General features: G+C 47.3%; 3 protein-coding genes across 4 annotated transcripts; 1 reads left to right on the top strand and 2 right to left on the bottom strand.

Annotated features, from left to right (window-relative positions):
• The first annotated feature begins 52 nt into the window (after positions 1-52).
• On the top strand, positions 53-11850 carry LOC108053388 (flocculation protein FLO11). Of its 2 annotated transcripts, XM_017136017.1 has the most exons (6): positions 53-421; positions 4324-4381; positions 6473-9852; positions 9914-10099; positions 10155-10435; positions 10489-11850. In XM_017136017.1, exons 3-6 carry the CDS (start codon positions 6484-6486, stop codon positions 11306-11308), a joined length of 4656 nt encoding a protein of 1551 aa, XP_016991506.1. In that variant the 5' UTR covers positions 53-421; positions 4324-4381; positions 6473-6483; the 3' UTR covers positions 11309-11850. The 2 variants fall into 2 exon arrangements, with proteins under 2 accessions (XP_016991506.1, XP_016991508.1); XM_017136019.1 differs by lacking the exon at positions 4324-4381.
• An 8-nt stretch (positions 11851-11858) lies between these two features.
• On the bottom strand, positions 11859-14017 carry LOC108053389 (putative inorganic phosphate cotransporter). Its single transcript, XM_017136020.1, has 4 exons — positions 13815-14017; positions 13596-13732; positions 12303-13400; positions 11859-12245 (listed from the first exon to the last, which is right to left on the bottom strand). The coding sequence occupies exons 1-4, from the start codon at positions 13873-13875 to the stop codon at positions 12045-12047; spliced, it is 1497 nt and encodes a 498-aa protein (XP_016991509.1). The 5' UTR covers positions 13876-14017; the 3' UTR covers positions 11859-12044.
• A 477-nt stretch (positions 14018-14494) lies between these two features.
• Positions 14495-19797, bottom strand: LOC108053390 (putative inorganic phosphate cotransporter). Its single transcript, XM_017136021.2, has 4 exons — positions 19432-19797; positions 16744-16934; positions 15225-16304; positions 14495-15158 (listed from the first exon to the last, which is right to left on the bottom strand). The coding sequence occupies exons 1-4, from the start codon at positions 19478-19480 to the stop codon at positions 14982-14984; spliced, it is 1497 nt and encodes a 498-aa protein (XP_016991510.1). The 5' UTR covers positions 19481-19797; the 3' UTR covers positions 14495-14981.
• Positions 19798-20382: the final 585 nt, after the last annotated feature.

Raw genomic sequence — 20382 nt, 5'->3', positions numbered from 1 at the left:
GAAAACCACGAGCGAACCACTCTTACTTACTTTGGCCTGCGACGCTTTTCATTTCTTCAGTCTGTTAACGGCACGCCAACGATGCAGACGCGGCTAAAAACCAGCTCCGGCTAACTGTTAATACAAGCTAATAACTTGATCTGTAAGTGTAACACTCATACGTATCGATCATACGCACAGTGGTACCAGCGACATTTGATTTTTGTCTTTTGCCGAAAGTGCGTGCGACATCCTGCCGTTTCAAGTGGTTTAGTTCAAAGTGAAATTGAAGAAATCAAAAAATATATAAAAATATAAATCGCTTGGATTGCTGTTAAGTTGGCGAACTAGGCAAATTAAGGTCTTAATTGAATTAAGCCAAGTGAAAGAGAAACATCAGCCGCTGTCCAGGAAGAAGAAGAAGAAGCAGCAGGGGAGAGTGGTAAGTGGCGTTTTTTTCCTTCTTTTTTTTTTTTGCCAAAAAAGGCGAATAGAAATTTTAACTCTCCACTCAACTAACCACACACTGAACGCATTTGGCTGTCTTGGCAATTTTGCTGTTTATTTTTTCATGCTCTAATTATTTGGAAATTTCATTTTGTTTTTGCCCACCGACACTCGTTAACTGGCATGCAATTTGTTTGCCAAAGACTTATGGTCCATCCATCCGTCTAACCAAATAGCCATCCATCCTCTAGAGAGTCAAGTTGAGTCAAGCTTTATGGGCAGACTTCCTCATTAAAAGATAAGGTGGCCAGACCCCTGACCAAAAGAAACTGGTCCATCAGTATTCTTTGGGTTCGTTGGTTTTCCATCGCCATCTCCACTTCATTAACCCAATTTTCACCTGGAGAAACTTTTAGTTTCGGACATGAAAAATCTTGTTTATCGGGCCAATTTACATACGCAGCACTCTGCCCTCCGCCAGACATTTCTCTTCCCTAATCTCGAATCTGGCATCCGATCTTAACGGAACTAATGTCTGCACTTATTCGTTTGTTTGTCTCTGAAACATGAGGGCAAACAGAAGAGGGGAAAAAATAAATTACCACACGTTTGTCTTTTTGTTTGATATTTATATTTATTTTTATGCGAACATTTTTATATGCGAGCGGACAGCGTTTTCGAAATTAAATACTTTCTAATTACAATAAACGCAGGCGATGGCCGCCGGCCGGCCAATTGCCTGTCCCACGTCCATCTGTGTCCACAACATAGCCTTTGGCAGTGGACTGAAATCACGTAGCCGCCGCATCGGCCAATGCCAGCCAATGAAAGGGGGGGTGGCGGAAGGGGCAGCGGGGAAAACAAAACTTGCGAAAGTGTCAAGAAAATATAATACAGCTCAGACTCACTTTTTCTTTATTGTCATGTCTTAATGTGGCGCCTGATGTGTTTATTTGCCACTCTGCCTCCTCAATGCCCCCCCTCGATGAAAGTGAAACGTGCGAATGACTTTGCGTAGCTGCAGAAGCTTCCATCGCTCAGCACGTGCCCAACGATCCTAGCCGTGTGGTCTCCGTCTTTCGCGGCTTTCAATTACTCAACCGCGAAATGTTCAATTTGTCAAGCGTTGAGCCCGGGATTACGACTTTCCCAGCGGGCCAAACAAAAGACTTAAGACCCAAACTTGGCTCATTAGCTTGCTTTGTTCGCTGGAATGTGTTGCAGAACCTAATGGTCGGACGCTTTGGTGCTTCACCGTCATTAATTAGTTGTTAAATAGAGAAATTATTGCGGCTAGGTCAGTTATCAAATCCATTAAGTTCGGTTTTAAGATTGGTCAATCTAAGAAATTAAATAATCAATAATTAAACTGATATTGGTTATACAATAGATAAATTAAATAATGTTGGATTGTTCATGGAGTTGTATATCACGATAACTATGGCATGCTTTGAATAATACTTAAATTGTGCTAATTGCAACAAATGGTAATGTCAGTAAACACAAATAACATTGGCAATAAACTCAAGTTTCTTAATATTTTCGAAACCCTAAAATTTACTTATATTCTGTAAATTTTATAAAGATCTGTAAAAGCTGAAATGTATTTTTAGGTTTATTAGGGTTTAAAAATTGGTCAATCTAAGAAATTAAATTACGACATCGATTATTTTTAAAACCTTAAAATTGATTGTAAATTTTATAAAGATCTGAAAAAGTTAATAAGCATTTTAAGGATTATTACGACTTATTTTTACTATTATTTTTTTAAATTTCATTTTCCGACCATAAAATAAGATAAGAATGGCTTTGTTTGTTATCCCGATTTCACACAATAGTTCGTCAAATACCGTGTAAATTATAACTTATCGTCAATATACAACACAAAATTAGTCGTCTAATGGATTGACTAATTTTTTAATCCAAATCGTATCCATTTGATGTGAAAGATTAATATCGTTTATGCCCAGCGGTCTTTCAAAACCATAATTATCCGGCACTTGTGACACGCACTGAATTCTAAATGTGAGTAATTGCCATGCATTCAGCAATATCAGATTCAAAGTGCATTTAAGCCGGGGCAAAAAAAAATCAATTCAAATGGCTGCCAGGCCGGGCATTTATTGCTGGTCCGCTGGATCCGATCCGAGTCGTGATCTGCAGTTGCATGAGCGGCCCCCAAAGCCCCCCGCCCCCCTCTCCCCTTTCGGCACCCCTGAGAAGCCCACACAGTTGATTAGTCAGCACCCGGCTGCCAAGACAAGGCAACCATTTGGGGCTTTTTGCTCCGTTTTGTCTCTGTGTTTTCCTTCTAGACCCCGACAAGTTGAAGTGTCTTGGCCTACTGAATTTTTTCTCACACTCTTGTCTTGGTCACGGATGTGGATTGATTGCTAATGTTCATCTGGGCATATATCTGCGGCAGGCGGTTTATGTGGATACCCTAGTCGCGTTGCACAAGTCTCTGGTCTGGGCCAGAATGAGCCCCACTTGAGACATGGCCAACAAGTATTTGCAGTCGTACTCGTACTGCTGCCTGTATATTTTCCGAGCCACTCTTGCTTTCTTCAGCTGCTCCAGTTGGCTGCTGCTTTGTTTTGTCAGCGCTTGCTTTATGGTTTTTCATATATATATGTATAAAGTAGTTAGCTCAAGTATTGCTCTTTTGCAATTGTCACATTGTTTTGGGCCAGTTATCTGCGGCTCAGTGGCGACGAGGCCTGTGGCAAGAGTTTTGTAATTAGCTTGGCCCATCATTTGCGTAATTCGATTTGCGATGAGCGGGGTGATAAGCGTTTAACAGTGAATTCCGTTCGTCAAACGGGCCAACGTATCCGGTTTGTAATGGGTTGCGCAACCTCCGCTCCCCCGCATGCCAAATATCGAAGAGAAATGCTTTCGCTTTCAAATGCTCGAGCATAAATTCTTGGGATTACGCAAGCCATGGCCCGCGGCATGTTTTGGTTTGCTGAGCAGGTGCCACCAACATATCTCCACCTCTGCCGCCAACCACTTACCTCATTTGGAAAGCAGCGAGAAATGAAAGTTTTTGTTTTTTTTTTTTGTATTTCTGCGTTGCGTGAAATTTACATTTCGTTTAATAATTTCGAACATTTCTTCGGGGGTCGCTGTAGCATAAAATTTGAGGAATTAGTCGAACAACAAATGAGTGATTTTCCGTCCGTTTTCCTTCTGGTATTGAGGCTCTTTCCGGCAGGCCCAGCTGGAAAAATAGCAACGCCCCCTGAATGGCAGTCGGGGTAGACAGAGAAGTGCATTTCATTGTCGCTTTCGTTTTTTTCAGTTTTGTGTTTTGCGTTTGGCGACGAGTTCATTGGCTGCGCATAATTTATGCGTTTGCCAGCCCAGCCGATTTACGGTGGCCATCAATCCCGGCCCCGTAGTTAGCCAGTCACGCTAATTGGCCGTAACTGTAACCGAAAGATGCCGGATTTCGGCATTAGAGCGATACAATCAGTCGATATTTAATGTGCCACAATTGTGCAAGTATCTGGCGGGCAGTGTGTGTCACGCTTTGGCATAGTTTCGTGGGGATTGCCAATAGTGAGTCACTTGGGTCACGCACATTCTTGGTTTTCTGCGCTCTAATAACCCAGCTGCAGCACCAAGTATCTCGCAGATCCGCAGGCGTTTCCAAAAAAAAAAAAAAACGAACGTAGAATAGGTTTTTGTGTGTGGTGTGTGTGGCCAGCTAAGCGTGGCCGTTGCAGCCTCCAGATGCAATTAAAGCCAGCGCTCTAGAAACCTCAAGATACAAAAGTATCTGCAGGTGGCATTACTATTACCACATCTGGAGAGGGCAGCTATGCATACATCTTGTAATCCCTTTTAATTACTCGCCAACTAATGCCACATTGTTTTGGGTTTGCTTTTCAGTTACCTCGACGATCTTCGGGCCAAGTTAGTTAGCTGTCGACTGCTGCCGCTGTTTATGGTAAGTGCACAATGGAGTGACCTTGCCGCCCCCGCGGATTACAGGGTGTGGTGCGTGCCGGGGTGTGGACACTGGTAATCCAATTAAATCACACCCAAATGATCAGCAAAGCGATGAAACAATGTCAATGCCAGAAGGCGGACCACCTAATCCCGTCATGGATCTTAGACCAGATTTAAGCGGCTTAGGTCTTGGCCTGTTTACATCCGGCTCTATAATTTTTGGTCAGCTACCAGCCATCCAGCCTGTCGCGCAATTAATTTCACAGATACACGCCCCCACGCCAGCGAGGAAAGTCCGTTTCGACGCCCCCCAAAATGAAAGGGAAATTGCCAGTTACCTGGAGCCCAGACATACCGCTTTCCGAGGGCATTGTCACATTTCACTTTCGATGATCGGCGGGGATTTCAAGTGCAGTTCGCCTCTCGGCAAAAAAGAAAAACCACTGAGGTGTGACGATGGGCTTTGTTTGCTTTGCTGGGCCTTTTGATAACTGGTTTTTCGGAGTCGTGGTCCGAAATATTGACCGCAAGTGAGTCTAATTTCTATTATTTTGCTGCCATCCCGCTCTGGCTGCAGCCAGTTAATAGCACACTGAACGGACTGGCCGCCAAAATGAACTTTCTTCTTTCACTGTGCCACCTGTAGACAGTGCTCTCCCGACTTGCTGCACCGCTGCAAGTTCCGTTTTTACGCTGTTACGATATTTCGCATTATTTTACTGTTTTCATTTTGCGGACTTTTGCTTTCGTTTAACCCATTTAATGCGGCATCCGTTCGGGGGGCATACACTCGTATATGCGATTAATTCAGTGGAAAAGTGAAAACGAAAGTGCTCGACGATCGCAGATCGCAGATCTGCAGTTGTGTGTGCTCACTTGGCCAGTGGTCAGTGGTCAGGTTTGGTCAGTTGGCAGCCTCACTTTCGTTTTCATATTCATATATGCCCAATCTTCTCGCGGGCTCTTCACTCTTTACTCAAATCAAAACAAAACAAAAAAAGAAGGATGATGACGCAATTAGCATCCCAGTCTTGGCCGTATGCAAAACCGTTTTGCAATGAGGAAATCTGTCGCCGATCATTGATCGCGGTTCATGGATCATGGCTACCCAATGGTGCATTACCAAAGCCAAGCCAAAAGCCACTGCGACTGCCGTTTCGCCTTAAGTATTGCAATTTCTCGCATTGGCCAAATGAAAACAAGCGCACAATTATGGCCACTTGGCTGGCAGTTATGGCCCGCTTGCCGACCAGTTGCACCGACAGTTACACTTGCCACACGAGCGGCCAATCCAGATGCCGGAGCGGAGACCCAGACCCCGGCAATTATCTCTTGATTTACAGCCAGCCAGCCCAGCCAGCGAAACGGGGAGAAGCCTTTCACTTGCCCCCAGTTGCTGGCGATCGTGAAAAATGCAAATCGCCCAGAATCAAGCTCCCAGCTGCATCCACCATCCACCATTCAACATCCAACGCCCATCGACCTTGGCACCAGGTTGGGCAATCGAACTGGTTGGCTGGCTATGGGAAAAGATCTCATTAGGAATTCAGCGACTTAACTCTGCGATTTGCATTTGGCTTGCTATAATTACACGGGACAATTAGTTACCGGTTCTGGGTGTTCCGGTTTCGAATTTGTGGCATTAAAAGTATAAGTTTTTGCCTTTTTTTGGCATTACTATTGGTGACCTTTCGCCGCAGTTGTTCGATCGGCCTGAAAACAACCTGTAATTCATTGAGGTTTTAGAATTCGCATTGTGAAATTTTGATAATTTCATCCAAGTCAAATCGATATAGATACAAACAAACAATGGGTGACCTCTTGTACTTGGTCTGGATCGAAAATTGGCATTTCAGAATGTCAAGCTTTGCGTGCAAAAATTAATTAACCAGCCAATACTTGGCTTAAAGATTATTAGAAGTTTTTTGTTTTGGCTTCAATAATGGGGTTAAATATATACAGACTGTTAAAGGAATATTATTTATAATAAATATAATTAACAAGTGGAATTTTTTTTATAGATTTAGGACTTTTAAATAAATAAATATTTCATTTAATCTAAATCGTTTCTAAATCGTTTTCCTTCCAGGCATTTAAGCTATGAAGCAAGGCATGCAACTCACCGCCGCCTGGCTGTGCTTATTAGCCACGGCTTGTCTAGCTCAAAATCAAGAGTCCTCCGCGAAATGGTCACGGCAACTGGAGAATGTAGCCACATCCGATACGGATTCATTGGATTGGGTGCCCCTAGCCCAACCCCTGGATGGCAGCAAGGATCGCACGGGTAATGGACGCGTCTTGACCTACTCACAGACCTTCCCGCCCAGCGCTCGCTTCGGGGATCTGACCAAGACGGGCTCCCAGTTCGACTATCCCTTCCAGTTCCAGCGGTATCCCAATGGAGCGGGTCAGGCACTACCACTTCGCCAGGCTGCGCCACCACCGCCTTCTTCGCTGAAGGGATCTGGAGTGGGTCAGGAGCCCACCTCGCAGTCCTTCTTCAAGTTCGAGATGCCCTTCCACAGTAATGGCGAGGGTCAGGCCCAGGCGCCACCCACTCTGCAAACGGGCTACCAAATTCAGCACACTTTTGGAGCCGGAACTGGGGGCTTTCCAGCTCCTTCTTCCATCTTCAGTCCTCCATCTCTCTTCGGACAACAGCAGGGACAACCTTTTGGCTCTGACTTCCATTCGCTGAGCTCCCAGAAGCCCTTGGCTCAGGCTCTGAACAAGCCGCTCCATCAGCAGAACTACATCCAGGACATCCTGCCTCCAAAGACCCTGGGAAAACCGCTGCCCACACAGCCTTCGCTGCAGAGCGTTACCCCGCAAGTTTTTCCCGTGGATCCCGAAGCGGATACCCTTTTCGGATCGAACAAGGCAGCTCCATCGGCTGCCCCATCCTCCTCTCGAGATCAGGAAGTGCAGTTGCTTTATGTGCCCTACGATACCCTGTACAACCAGCAGCGCCAGCAATCGGGATCTGGATCGAACTCCAACTTCGATGTGAACAAGTTTAATGTGAATCCGGGTCTGCCGGCGGTGAATCCCTACCAGATCAACCAGTTCTACACCCAAGATCCCACTGTGGGCAGTGACTATTTCAGCACGGGAACCACTTCAAGACCTAGTACCACCACCAGTCAGCCACAGAGCATCTTCCAGAGCTTTGGACAGCCACAGCCTCAACTGCAGTCGCAAACGCAGACTCAGTTCACTACACCGAAACCCAAGCCAAAGGCCCATCAGCCTCCTCTGGCCATGTTCCTGCTGCGTTCCAGTTCGCGTCCCTCTCACTCAGATGTGGTCACTGCCCTGAGGAGTGCCCACAGCATTTCCGTCATTGATTCGCCCACCAAGCAGACGCCGGAGATTTTTGTGGGACCCGCAGGCATGCCCATTCCCGATGGCTATGTCAAGTTCGATCTGCCTTATCTTTCGCAACTGACCTCCAATCGCGATTTGAGTGATGTGTCCTTCTTTGTGGCGCCTCTAAGCTACCGTACACCCAATGGTTTTAATAAGATCCTGCTTCCCGAACCTCATGTGGGTTCCATTGTGGTCAATAGGGCTAAGGATATCGCGGGTAGCCAACAAGTATCACCTGCTGTGCGTCCCCAACGTCCATACGCTGCCGTGAGTAGCACTCGTAATCCCTTCGAGAGCACCACTCAGTCGCAGATCCAGGCTCAAGGTCAGGTTCCCGAGCGTGGCAACAAGTTCAGCTACTACTATGTGCAGGATGGCATCCAGGAGGTGAGCTCTCCCAAGATTCCCGCCAAGCAGGAGCGACACAAGAAGAAGCGTCCCCAGAGTGTCCAGGTGCAGCAGCCCCTCTACCGTCCCTCGCCAACCAAGGCCCAAAGTCAGAATCCCTTCGATACCCTCAATCAGATTGGAGGAGATGACTTCTTCAAGACCCTGGGCAGCAAACCCACCACTAGCTCTACTTCCAGTACCTCTACGTCGACCACAACATCCACCACTTCCACGACGGCTGCTCCACAATCCCTGTTTACGTATAGCACGCGACCTCAGATCGAATTCCCCGGCTCCAGTGGCCAGTTGTATCCCCAGTATGTCCAGGAACCAGTGCAGGAGCAACTTCCCCGACTAACCACCAGACCTCCAACTGCCTCCACGGCTGAGGAGGAGCACCGCATGAAGCAATACTTCCGTCAGCAGGACGCTTTCCGCCAGCGCCCACAGACCACCAGCCCTCCGTTTGAATACACTCCAAGCTCTGCCGATTACGAGGCTCCTCTGCCCACAACCACAACTACTCAGAGGATCAAGACCAAGCAGAGGATTAATCTGTACACCCCCGCTGCAGTTCCGGTCACCACTTCGGATGTGGGCTATAACAATGTGGAGCAGCAGGCGCCGTTGAACCATCGCCCCAGCTACAACCAAGTTCAAAACGAGATTCTGGATAACAGCAATGTGGAGTACGAACCGAATCCCTACCATGTGCCCTCGGAACTGCCAGCTCTGACTCCCGATATTCCCGGACTGGTTAACAATCTGCAGGAGAAGGATAAGTTGCAGCCACCTGTCCCAACTACTCCTTTGGCCGAACTGGAACCGGAAACGCGACCGACGAGGAGACCTGTGCTGCGCACGCGTAAGCCAGCAGTGACCAAGGTGACCTCCTCTGTTTCCTACTCAGAGTCGGAGTCCAGTGGCAAGCTGCCCACGCACCGGATTAGGAGGCCATACAGCAGCCGAGGAACGACAGCGCCAGACGCCTCCACCGGCAGCGGAGATGGTGGCGAGGAGTCAGCAGTGACCCCCACCCGTCGACCCACCAGTGCCCGAAACCCACTCATCCGCAACCCCAATCGCATCCGCTACAGGCCTACAACCGAAGAGCGCCACACCCTGAAAACGAAGCCCAGGAAGGGTTCAAAGAACGGCAAGCCACACGAAGATCAGGACATCGACTACCAAAGGGATGTGCTGAAGCAGAACTACCCGGTGTTCAAGGCTTCGTCCAGGCGACCCACCAGCCCCACGGCAATTCCCAGCTCCTACGATGTGCAGGCCACCACCGAGGGACCCGCTTCGGAGTCCCAGCAGGTGTACACAGTGACTCCCAGCAACAGTATCGATGGGGGTAACGAGCAGAGCGTTTTCCCCACCAATTTGCTGGAACCCATGCAGATTGCTCAGCACTACCAGGAGTTCTCCAAGGATAACTACGGACCGGGGTACTTCCCCAACCAGGAAGATCTTAACCCAACGGAGGCCATCGTCCGCAATGAGGTGAGCCCAATCTACACCACACTGGCCACCACAACGCCTTCAACCACCACGACCACAACAACTACAACCACTGAGGCTCCATTGACCACAACCACGACAACACGTCGCTCGCCTTTCGTGAGGAGGAACTATCCACGACTGCGGACAACCACAACGACAGAGGCACCAGTGACCTCCACCACACCCTCGGAGGAGAGGCCCTCGGTAAGATTTTGAGGTATTTTTTAATTTTCCCAAACCTAATTCCATTATTTTACTTTTTTAGATCCGCTCTCGTCTGCCACCTCGTCGCGTGGTGAAGGTGCGCCAGCGACAGCGTCGCCCTTCGCATCCTGCCTCCTCTTCAACAGTGGCGCCCGAGGAGGAATCCGAACCCATCACCCAGAAGCCAAGTCTGCGTAAGCTGAGCCGTTACAACAACCAAGAGCCGAAGGAAAAGGAGGCAACAGTGGTAATATTATTTTGAGAGTTATATACACAGCCTCTTACATTACCCCCAATTATAGTCCCCCATCACCCATCGTCGTCGTTACAAGCAACCCTTCCAACTGGAGGGTCAGGAGTCCCAGTGGTCGCCATCATCGGAAACAGCCAACAGCAATACCAACACAAACAGCTTCAAGCCACTGAGTCCCAAGTACAAAACGGAGACACACAACTTCGACAGTGAACCGGAGATTGTGACTGCAGGACCAACCAATCAGCCGGAAACCTACGAGATCAATGTGGCTGCTGATCTTGGAGGATCGGCTGTTCAGCGCACCACCATCATGGCACCCAATCTCAAGTAAGAATTTATCAAACTATACAAAAAGGTTTATTCTGACAAATGTCTTTCAGGCCAGAGAAATCCTTTGCGGAGTTGTTGGAGGAAGTGATGGGCAAGGCACCAGAGGAATCGACCACTGAATCCACTAGCAGTACTGTGAGTCGGCTCAGTAGACGTGGCAAGTGGCAAAAGAAGAACCGTTTATCTGGTAGCTCGGATAACTCCGAGAACTTTGAGACGGCCGAATCTCAGAATCTGGGACCTCAGCTCTACAATGCCCTTCAAGCTGCCAGCGAAAAGGAGGAGCTGCCTAAGACCACCACTCCGCTAACACCCGCCACCGAGGCTCAGACGGAAACTTTGGCGTTGACCACAACAGTAGCCCCTCCCACGACGCCCGAGGAGTACGAGGTGACCACCGCCCGTGGTGTAGAGGAGACCACCATTACCTCCACCCTTCCCGTGAGCGAGGAGAGCGCCACGCGCCGTATGGACACGGCAGCGGATGTGGATGATCTGGAGGTCCAGCCCAGCATCTTCTCGGAAGTGAAGAAGCAGCTGCATGATCTCTTCGCCGTCGAGGAGAGCGATGACGAGGCAGTGACCGCTGCCCTGGCTGCCGTGGGCAAGCGTCGCCAGGAGTACACAAGCATCCGGCGCACCAGTCCATCAACGCCCTCGGAAGAAACCACTCTGGGGCCAGCGGATGAGGTCACCACCACAGAAGCCACCGTGGCGGAGAGCAAAAAGGACAGCTTCCACAAGGATCTGATGGAGCATGTGGTGTACGCCACTTCTACGTCGACCAAAGTCACCTCCGAGACAGAGATCTGCTACCGCGGACGATGCATACGCTCCGAGGATCTGCCCGCCAACCACAAACTGCACTGAACACACTCCTCCGGCAGCGGAAGGCGTAGAGATTCATCATGTACATATGGGCAGAGGGGATACGGATGGGGTTCAGGGGTCCAACTCCATGGAGGGTGGATGGGACAGCTCTTCCAGCTGCGATGGCCCAAAATACATAGCCGTATCCACTTGTAATTACCTAGCTTTAACTACAAATATGTTAAGGATAAGCAGATGGATGTGTATACATCAGATCGATGGGCCTGGGAGTTTTAAGATAGGGTGAAGATAATTCCAGGAGTTTAAAGAAAGAAATTCAAATAAGATTAATAATATTCAACAAATTTTACTCTGTAAGAACATTGAATGAAAAATCTATTAGAGAACTTCACCTACGTATAGCTTCCTTTGATACACCCCTGATATTCCCATTTAGAACAATTAGTTGATAGAAATTAGACTTAGCATTATGTCAGGATACCACATAGCCAGCATATAAGTCTTGTACCATATGTACATCGTTGTGTACTAACAATACAAATGCAACTACAAATACCAATAAAAACGAAACGAAAAATCCACACAGAGCTTTTCGATGCTGTATACATAAATAATATATATATTCCGTATATATGTAGACATAAATATGTTTCGAATGTATAAATAGTAATACGATACTAATTGCGATTCATCAATTCCATGGAATGATTCTCCTTTAAGGTACAAAAAGTTTCACATTTACAACCAATTCCTAGGCCTCGTCCTACGTTATATTTTAGGAGTCGATGAGCGGGGCTCGATCCTCACCAGCTTCATTCGGCTCTCTTCCTCCATCTCCAGGCGAAGGGGTCCTGGTCGGAAGGGGTGCGTTCCAGGATTGAACCCTTGTACGTCCGAAAAGCATAAACAGCAGATTGCCAATAAAGTAAACAAAAGCGGTGAAGAAAAACACTATTCGCCACTGCGCTGGATTTGTCTGTGAAAAATAAAACACATCAGAAACATAATAAGACAATTAAATCCATTCAATTACCTCATCCCTAACTATCAGTCCGACGATGAGTGGTGCCAGTATGCTCATGAAGTTTGCCGCGCAATTTGTAATACCCATTAGTGTACCCGCAAAGTTGGGTGACAAATCGATGTGGTTTACATGGAAGCCCAGATAAGTAGCCGAATTTGTGGCCACCGCCGCGGTAAGTAGTCCAATGGCTAGCCGGACATTAGCCTCACCCTCTGTGATGTAACCCAACCCGATTAAGGCGAGCATCGGTAGCCACATTCCCAGGGTGTTGAATAACTTCCTGGAGAATCCCAAGGGAATTTCCGTTCCTCTACGTTTCAATGCATCCGACAGCCAGATAAAGGCACAGGTCAGTAGGATCATAGCGAAGTAGGGTAGCGCCGACAGTGGTCCATTGTTTTTTATGTCCATGCCAAGCACATTCTTCATAAAGGTGGGAATCTCCGTGAGCAGCGTCCAAAAGCCCCAGTTGTTAGCACAGTGGGCGAGGACGAGCACCAAAAAGGGTCCCGAAGTAAGGATGCTGCACCAGGGAGTCGGTGGACGAGGTCGTTCCTCGCGTCCCGCATCGGAAGGCCTCCTTGCCTGACCAGATGACTCGATAAACCTTCGCTCACTCGGCGTGACCGTGGGGTGTTGTGCAGGAGTGCTGTAGCTAAAGTAGAACCACACAAATGCCCAAATGATTCCAACGCATCCTGGAATGTAAAAGGTGCTGGGCCAGCCCAACGAGGAGGAGGCAATATATCCACTAACTGACAGCATCACCACCGTTCCGAATTGAGATCCGGAGTAGGTGTAGCCCACCAACCGACCGCGCTCCTCAGCCGGAGCCCACTTCGATAGGAACGTATGTGTCGAGGGGAAGATGACGCCCTGGCAGAGGCCTTGCACTGCCCGAAGCACCACTACCAGCTCCCAGCCACCGAATTCAGCACAAAACGGCGTTAACAGGGCCAAAACGGAACAGATGAGCACGCCATAGAAGAGCATGTACTTGGCGCCATAAATGGAGGATAGATAGCCGCCAGGAATCTGGGTGACTACATAGCCCCAAAAGAAACTGCTCAGCAGGTAAGATTTGGTGCTCTCGTTCCAGTCGAACTCCTGCAAAAAGTAGGCATTTTAATTGTCCTGTTTTTATAAGAGTCCTGCTGCATGACAGTATGTTTTAAATCTGTTGATCGAGCGCATGCACAATTTTTTAAAGATTTTCGAAACACGATCAAAGTCTTATAAAACATAGTGTGATAAATTAATTCGATTCGTTGATTAGTCTATTGCTTAAATTTACATACGTACAGGAAAGTCCGGATTGCTGGCATTCCGATCCGTCATGGCCACAATGGCCACAGAGAGATTCACTCGTAATGAATAGGCCACGGCCAGTCCGAAGAACACCAGAATGCACTGCAGGTGACGCACTCCAAATCGAGGACCTGCAATTAAAGTGCGCAATATCCACGTAAATAATTGCGGGTGAGGAATCAAAGACCAGAAGGTCATGCAATACCCCCTCACCCGTATTCCCGATCTGCTGGTATCCATTGTGGCTGCAGCAGGGCAGGCATCCGAGCACCATATTGCTGGTGCAGATGCAGGTGCAATCTCTTCCACGTAGCCAACTTAGATGTTACGTTGGATTATTGCGATGGGGATGTTTGGAATGGGGGGACTACGCGTCGAATGAGCGTCCAAACATAAATCAGCTGATAGCAACACAAATGGCCAGCTGCTTACTCACATAGAGGAGGGACTATCGAGGCTATCGCTTCAACAAGTGCGACGATAGTTCGAGGTAGAGACATGATAGATTTAAATTACTCATATATAAAATATTAATGTCGAGTATTTATAACGATTCTACATATTCAATTTTCTGAACAAAGTTAATAATAAGTGAAAACATTTTATATAACCCACATATAATGAATTCCCCACCATTTGCATCAAAGAAGAACTCAAAAGGCTAATAGACAAACTTAATACGTGTATCATTTCCTTTTATATGCAAACAAGAAAATTTTCCAATATTAAATACAATGAAAAAACATAAGAACAATCCTATAAATTAGTAAACAAAACTAATGAGAACAGCCTATTATTTAACCCACACTATTCGATTATGCGATCCTATCGATAGACATCCAGCGGCGACTGGCTATCAAATTCAAATACCAGTTTAAATAAAACACAATTGATTTCGGTACAGTTTGACTCTTTTGCAGCTGCGAATTGAGCTGTTTTATTTATGGCTAGTATTGTCTCCATCATTCTTTTTGCCTTTTTTAGTTTACTTTCTTTCATCACAAGTTTGGTTTTCGTTTATGCCTAACTTAACACTAAAACATAACAATTACTAGAGTTGATGTTGCAGCAGCGATTACACTCGTCGCGGACTTTAGTCCCTATTTACACTGAACGCTTTCTCAAGTTGCAAGTTTAATTGGTTTGTTTGTTTTTTTTTCTTTCTTTTGGGATTATGTACATTATGGAAAATACTGCAAACAATAATAATTTACTCTGCCTTAGGACTAAGCAATTACCGTATAATATCGCTAATGGAAGCACGCGATCGTCACTAAAGTTAACTTTCAGCTTGTCTGGTCTCTAACTAACTAACTACGCCTACTAAACTACGAAACAACAGCCCGGATGATTCTGGAAGCGGTATGGTTGTGCCTGCCTCTATTTGACCTGGCCGTTGGGCGCGAGGGGCGTGCCCTGCTCCGCATCCTCCTTGTTGTCCCGCGGAGAGTCCCACCACTGCACCTCCGTGCGTCCGAAGATCACGAAGAGGAGATTGCCCACGAAGTAGAAGGCGGCTGCCAGTAGGAACACCAAGCGCCATTCATGCACGTTTTTCTAAAGGGAAGGAAATAATATCATTACTATTTTATTCTCTTAAACATGTGGGGCCATCAAACTCACTTCATCATGTACAATCCAGCCAACGATTATTGGAGCAATCCCACTCATCACATTCGCCGCTCCATTCGTAAGACCCATCAGAGTGCCGGCGTAATTCGGAGACAGATCTATGTGGTTCACCTGGAAGCCCAGATAGGTGGCCGCACTGATTCCCACAGTAACGGTGAGCAGTGTTATCGCGAGTGCGGAATTATCTTGGGGAACATAGCCCAGGGCTATGAGCGACACCATGGGTACCCAGTGGCCAATGGTGTTGAAGATCTTCCTGTTGAAGGACAGCGACAGTCCCTCCTTTTTCTGCAGCACCTTCGACAGCCAGACGAAGAAGAAACTCATCAGCAGCATCACCATGTAGGGAAGAGCGGAGGACAGCGCACTCTCCTTAATATCCTTGCCGTAGATGGCCTTCATGTAAGTGGGAATCTGGGTGAGCAGCAGCCAGAAGCCGAACATGTGGGTGCAGTGCACCACGAGGAGGGACAGGAAGGGCAGTGAGGTGAAGATGGACTTCCACGGTGTGGGCGCCAGTTTCTCAGCCGATTGCATCTTGCCATCGCTGCGCGATTCCGTGATGTACTTCAGTTCCTCGGGCGAAATGAGACGGTGCTCCTCGGGCGTGCTCGCCGAGAACACGTACCAGAAGATCATCCACAGGAAGCCGCAAGCTCCGCCCAGATAGAAGATACTCGGCCATCCCATGAAGGAGTCCGCGATGTAACCACTCGTGGCCAGCATCACCACCGTTCCAAACTGGGCGCCAGAGTAGCAGAGTGTTCCCAGTAGACCTCGCTCCTGGGCGGGCGACCACTTGGCCAGCAGCGCATGCGTCGCCGGATGCACTGCACCCTGGCTGAGACCCATGGCGAATCGCATGCAACATAGGGCGAACCATCCACCGAGCTGCAGGGAAAGCGGCGACAATATCGTGATTAAGGCGGCTATCCCCAATCCGTACATCAGCATGGTCTTAGCTCCATAAATCTGGGCAAAGTAGCCACCGGGCACCTGGGTGACGACGTACCCATAAAAGAAGCTGCCCAGCATGTACGCCCTCTGGTCTTTGGTGAAGCTGTAGTAGCGCTGTGGGAAATAGGAGAGATTAGATAGGGTTTAACGGAATTAAAAACAAAAAAAACATTTTCATTTTAATGCCTTGATTGCGAAACTTAAGTGATAATCAGTGCTAACTTCAAGTTTATAGTAAAAACCTCAAAAACCACATCAAATTACAGTACTCAGAACAACATGGATTTATGTAACATGGATGATCGCATGAAAAATGTTTTCATTGAAACATAGCATACATTATAAAAAGTGAGTAATTATTATGTATAACAAATTTAAAGGCAATGCTTGTAACAAAAGCGAAAGTTGTGTGGTTTTTAAGTTTTTTTATCAAGTAGCGACTAACATTGCCATAAAGAGCACTTCGAAATACATTATGGATTACAAAATCGATTCGAGAGTTTCACATCTGTTGATGATGGATCTCAAGACCTCCAGAGATATCTGCACCTACCTCGGAATTAAAGAAGTCAAATTCAGAGCCGTCGGCTTCCTCGCTATGATCGGTATTGTTCTGGGCCGTGTTGTTGCTGTTGTCCGACATGGCCACCACGGCCACACTGAGGTTCACTCGCCAGGCGTAGCTCATCGCCAGGCAGAAGAAGCACAGGATGCACTGCACATGCCTCACCCCGAAGAATTTCTCTGGAAGTGAAAGAGAAGGTTAGCATGGTGAACAAGGTGAGGGGGGTTGACCTCACATGTGGCGCTTTTTCTCCATCTCTCTTAGCCCCTTATCAATACCCAGCTCTCTGAGCTCTCTCTCTCCCATTCCCTCTCTTATGGCCGCTCAGTAAGCCCAAACTGGTAGCCATGTAAGTATGTGGGGCGCGTTTATTTATAAAACACTTTGACTATGTCAAAATCTTGTTCACGCACGCACATGCCAGCGGGCCAGCGGGCGAGAAAGAGATGGGTGGAAACATCACGTATACAGAGACACCCACTCGACCAAAGTTGGCTGCGAATATTGAGAATCGGGCATTGAGAGACCCGTGTTATTGTTGTGTAAAATGCAGCGAGACGGTGCTGTACTATACTATAAAGATGTGGCCCACACTACCTGTTCGGGGCGATCGGGCGATCCTCACGTGACGATCTCTTATGCATTTTGCTGGTCTCTGCCTTACGCGGATTTGTTTTCGTGCGTTTGGCTATTTTTAAACCCGACTTTGGTTTGCCATAAATGGCTTAGTCTTTATAAATAGGAGTGGGTTGCTGGCCGGTAGGAGGTGGGCAGTGGGCGGTGGGAGGGTGGTGCGCATTGCAACACCGCTCCACCGTTGGCAACCTTGCAACGCGGCCTTACAAGGCGTTGGGGTCTATTGAACCCCAAGCTCGAGTTTGATTCCAAACCCATAATTAAAATCACAGTCTAAAGTCTCTCTAGTTCGAATTTCCCAAAATCTAATTTGTTAAGAAACTGATTTTCTAAAATTTTTTAAATAAGTCTTGGAGGAAGTAAAATATGAGGAGGATTTTAATTGTTAATCAAACTTCTTTGTTAACATCAGAAGGTGAGACAACTCGAATTTCCACAACATATTTACTTTTGTAAGAAAAAAATCAGGGCAATACTAATACTAGTTAAAACCTTTATTTCATCAACTTATTAAACTTTCATGGAAAAAACTGGATACCAGTATTAATTTTTCCACAGATGGTGATTCAAGCTACACAATAATTTGACATTCGAATTGCCGTCCGAAACTGAAGTCCGAACTTTGAGCTCACTCTCCCACTTCCACTTCCATTTCCATTTCCTCTGGTTGAGTGGCGCTCCCACTATCTCTCTCTGTCTCGCGCCCCCTCTCTTTCACCCGCGGTAGCGCCGTCTCTTTCGTGTGAGTTTATCGTGTTGAATGCGATGATGACTCGTGGTCGTGTGAGAACGCTTTATCTGACACGTTTTTAAATTTATTTGCGCAATGTCTTCCCCTTAGGCGTAATGCCAGGCAAATTTATGGCCAAGATATAGAACTTTTTGTCTCGACACGGAGAGTGCCAGAAAAGAATACCCATACCCTCGCCAAAAATAACGATTGCAAACCAATTTTCTGCGGAATACACGCCGAGCCAAATCAATCAGCATTTATGACCCGCCATAATGGTAGAGTCCCAGCTTGGAGTGTTTATTGGGTGCCATTTATAGTATATTCGCGTATATTTTGATTGATTACCAGGCCTTGGGTACAGTCAACTCTTTTGTCCGTTAGTGGGACGGGACAAGCGAAGGACAACTAGCACTAACTGAGTCAAGTGTGCCGTATTGATAACCGATAGCTCGGAATGGGCCCCGATAAAACTGGAACGCGGCCGAGCTTTCCAGGCGCGGAAAGAGGTCCCGGTGTGGTGATAAGATAACCGGTGGTTACAGCGTCGCCTTTCCCGTTATAACAACACCCACTCACTATGTTTACCGTTAGATTCCCTTTGAAAGACGGAAAAAGCGAAAGAAGCACACATGCATTTGGAACGTGTAGATGAACAAATGGCGGACTGTTTTACAACAGAGAATTTGTCTTTGGGTTTACAGCTTATCAGCTGACTAAACTGGCAGCGGTTCCCCATCCCACCACCCCTGCCTCCTAAAACCCCGGACAGCGGGTTCTATTTAAAGTTTTTCATTTCATTGGCGCTGAAACACTGTCTCTCTTTTCTCGGTTTTCGTCGTTTTGTTTATTTTTATCACTCGAAAGTGCTAAAATGTGATTTTATTTTGTTTGTCAGCGTAACCAAAAATCACAGAAAAAAAAAACGCACGTAAATAAATTGAGGAAAAATTAAATTGTATCTCGGAGGATGCAGTTCTGTGCAGTGGAGGTCGTCTATACTCTGTGCCAATGCATAATTATTTGAGATATTTCTGAACTGCTGAAGCATCGCTTCCAGCTGAAAGGCACGACTAGTTGGAAAAACTGTGTCTACAAATGTCGACTGATTTAGAGATCGAGATAGAAATATGGGAGTGCTGCTGCTGGAGAACCAATTAAGCGGTTTCCGGCAACACAAACTCGGATCAAGTCGACCGATCGCAGTGCTTACATAAGACACGTGCTCTGCACTGCTGTCCAAGATCAACGGCTCGGAGAGATCGGAGCTGCCTGGTGGGTCTTCGGTGGGGGTTTCGTATAGTACTTACCGTTGGCGTATTTACCACCCGGTTTCACCATGGTTAATGCGGTGGTCATGTGTGCGGCGCGGGTTGAATTTTTAGTATACTTTTGCTTTTCAGATTTTTCGAAACGTTAACGTTCGCGTTTTGGTCACTGGAATTTCTCTATATCTCACGCAGCGTGTTCCGGTTCCGTCATGAAGTTGCGGCACATGTATGGCCCGATTTTATTTTATTTTTTTTTTTGTTACGCGTGTTTCTGTTTTCCCTCAGTTTGGAAACGGTTACAGGTCCAGAGATTCTGGGCGTAGGACTTTCAGAATTTCAAACTAAGAGCGGGTTTTGAACGTTCTGGCGAACGATTGCGACTGCTTTAGTAACAGGCGGTCGATTCTTTTATAAATATGATCGGATCGGAACTCGGACCGCTCGACCGCTCTACGCTCTATACACAAGCAATACCGCTCTCACCAATACAACTGCAACCGTCGGAGACAGCGTGAATGTATCTCGTGAATTCCACTATCTGCCAAACCGAACACGCTGGCACTCACAGATACACTTGTGTGTGTGTATGGCGGTGCTGGTAGTGAATTTCTCTCTGGCCGAACCGGCGAACGGGAGTAAGTAAACAACACCCAGACCAGCACATGGTTATCAGTTCGGGCCAAGTGACTGCCGCTCGCTCCCCGCCGTAGCCCTCCGATTTCTGGGTATAGTTTAGTGGCTGCAGCAGGCTGTAACATTAGTCACAGATCGCTCTCCCTGAAAATGCCGCTCTCTCCACGGACTCTCTTCGGGCAATCTGGTATCTTCCAGATACAAATTCCGACCAAAGGCATGAATGAAACGGATCCTGCGGTCTCCTAGGTAAACAGCTTGCCCGCTGGAACGGCGCGATAATGTGCCACGAAAACCTCAGGCGAGGTCATTGGTTCCCCTGATAAGCCTGATCTTAGTGTTCCATGTTCCATCCCA

This window comes from Drosophila rhopaloa, unplaced genomic scaffold (assembly GCF_018152115.1).
Source record: "Drosophila rhopaloa isolate 14029-0021.01 unplaced genomic scaffold, ASM1815211v1 contig_115, whole genome shotgun sequence".
Taxonomy (NCBI): domain Eukaryota; kingdom Metazoa; phylum Arthropoda; class Insecta; order Diptera; family Drosophilidae; genus Drosophila; species Drosophila rhopaloa.
This window is presented reverse-complemented; position numbering and strand designations above follow the sequence as displayed.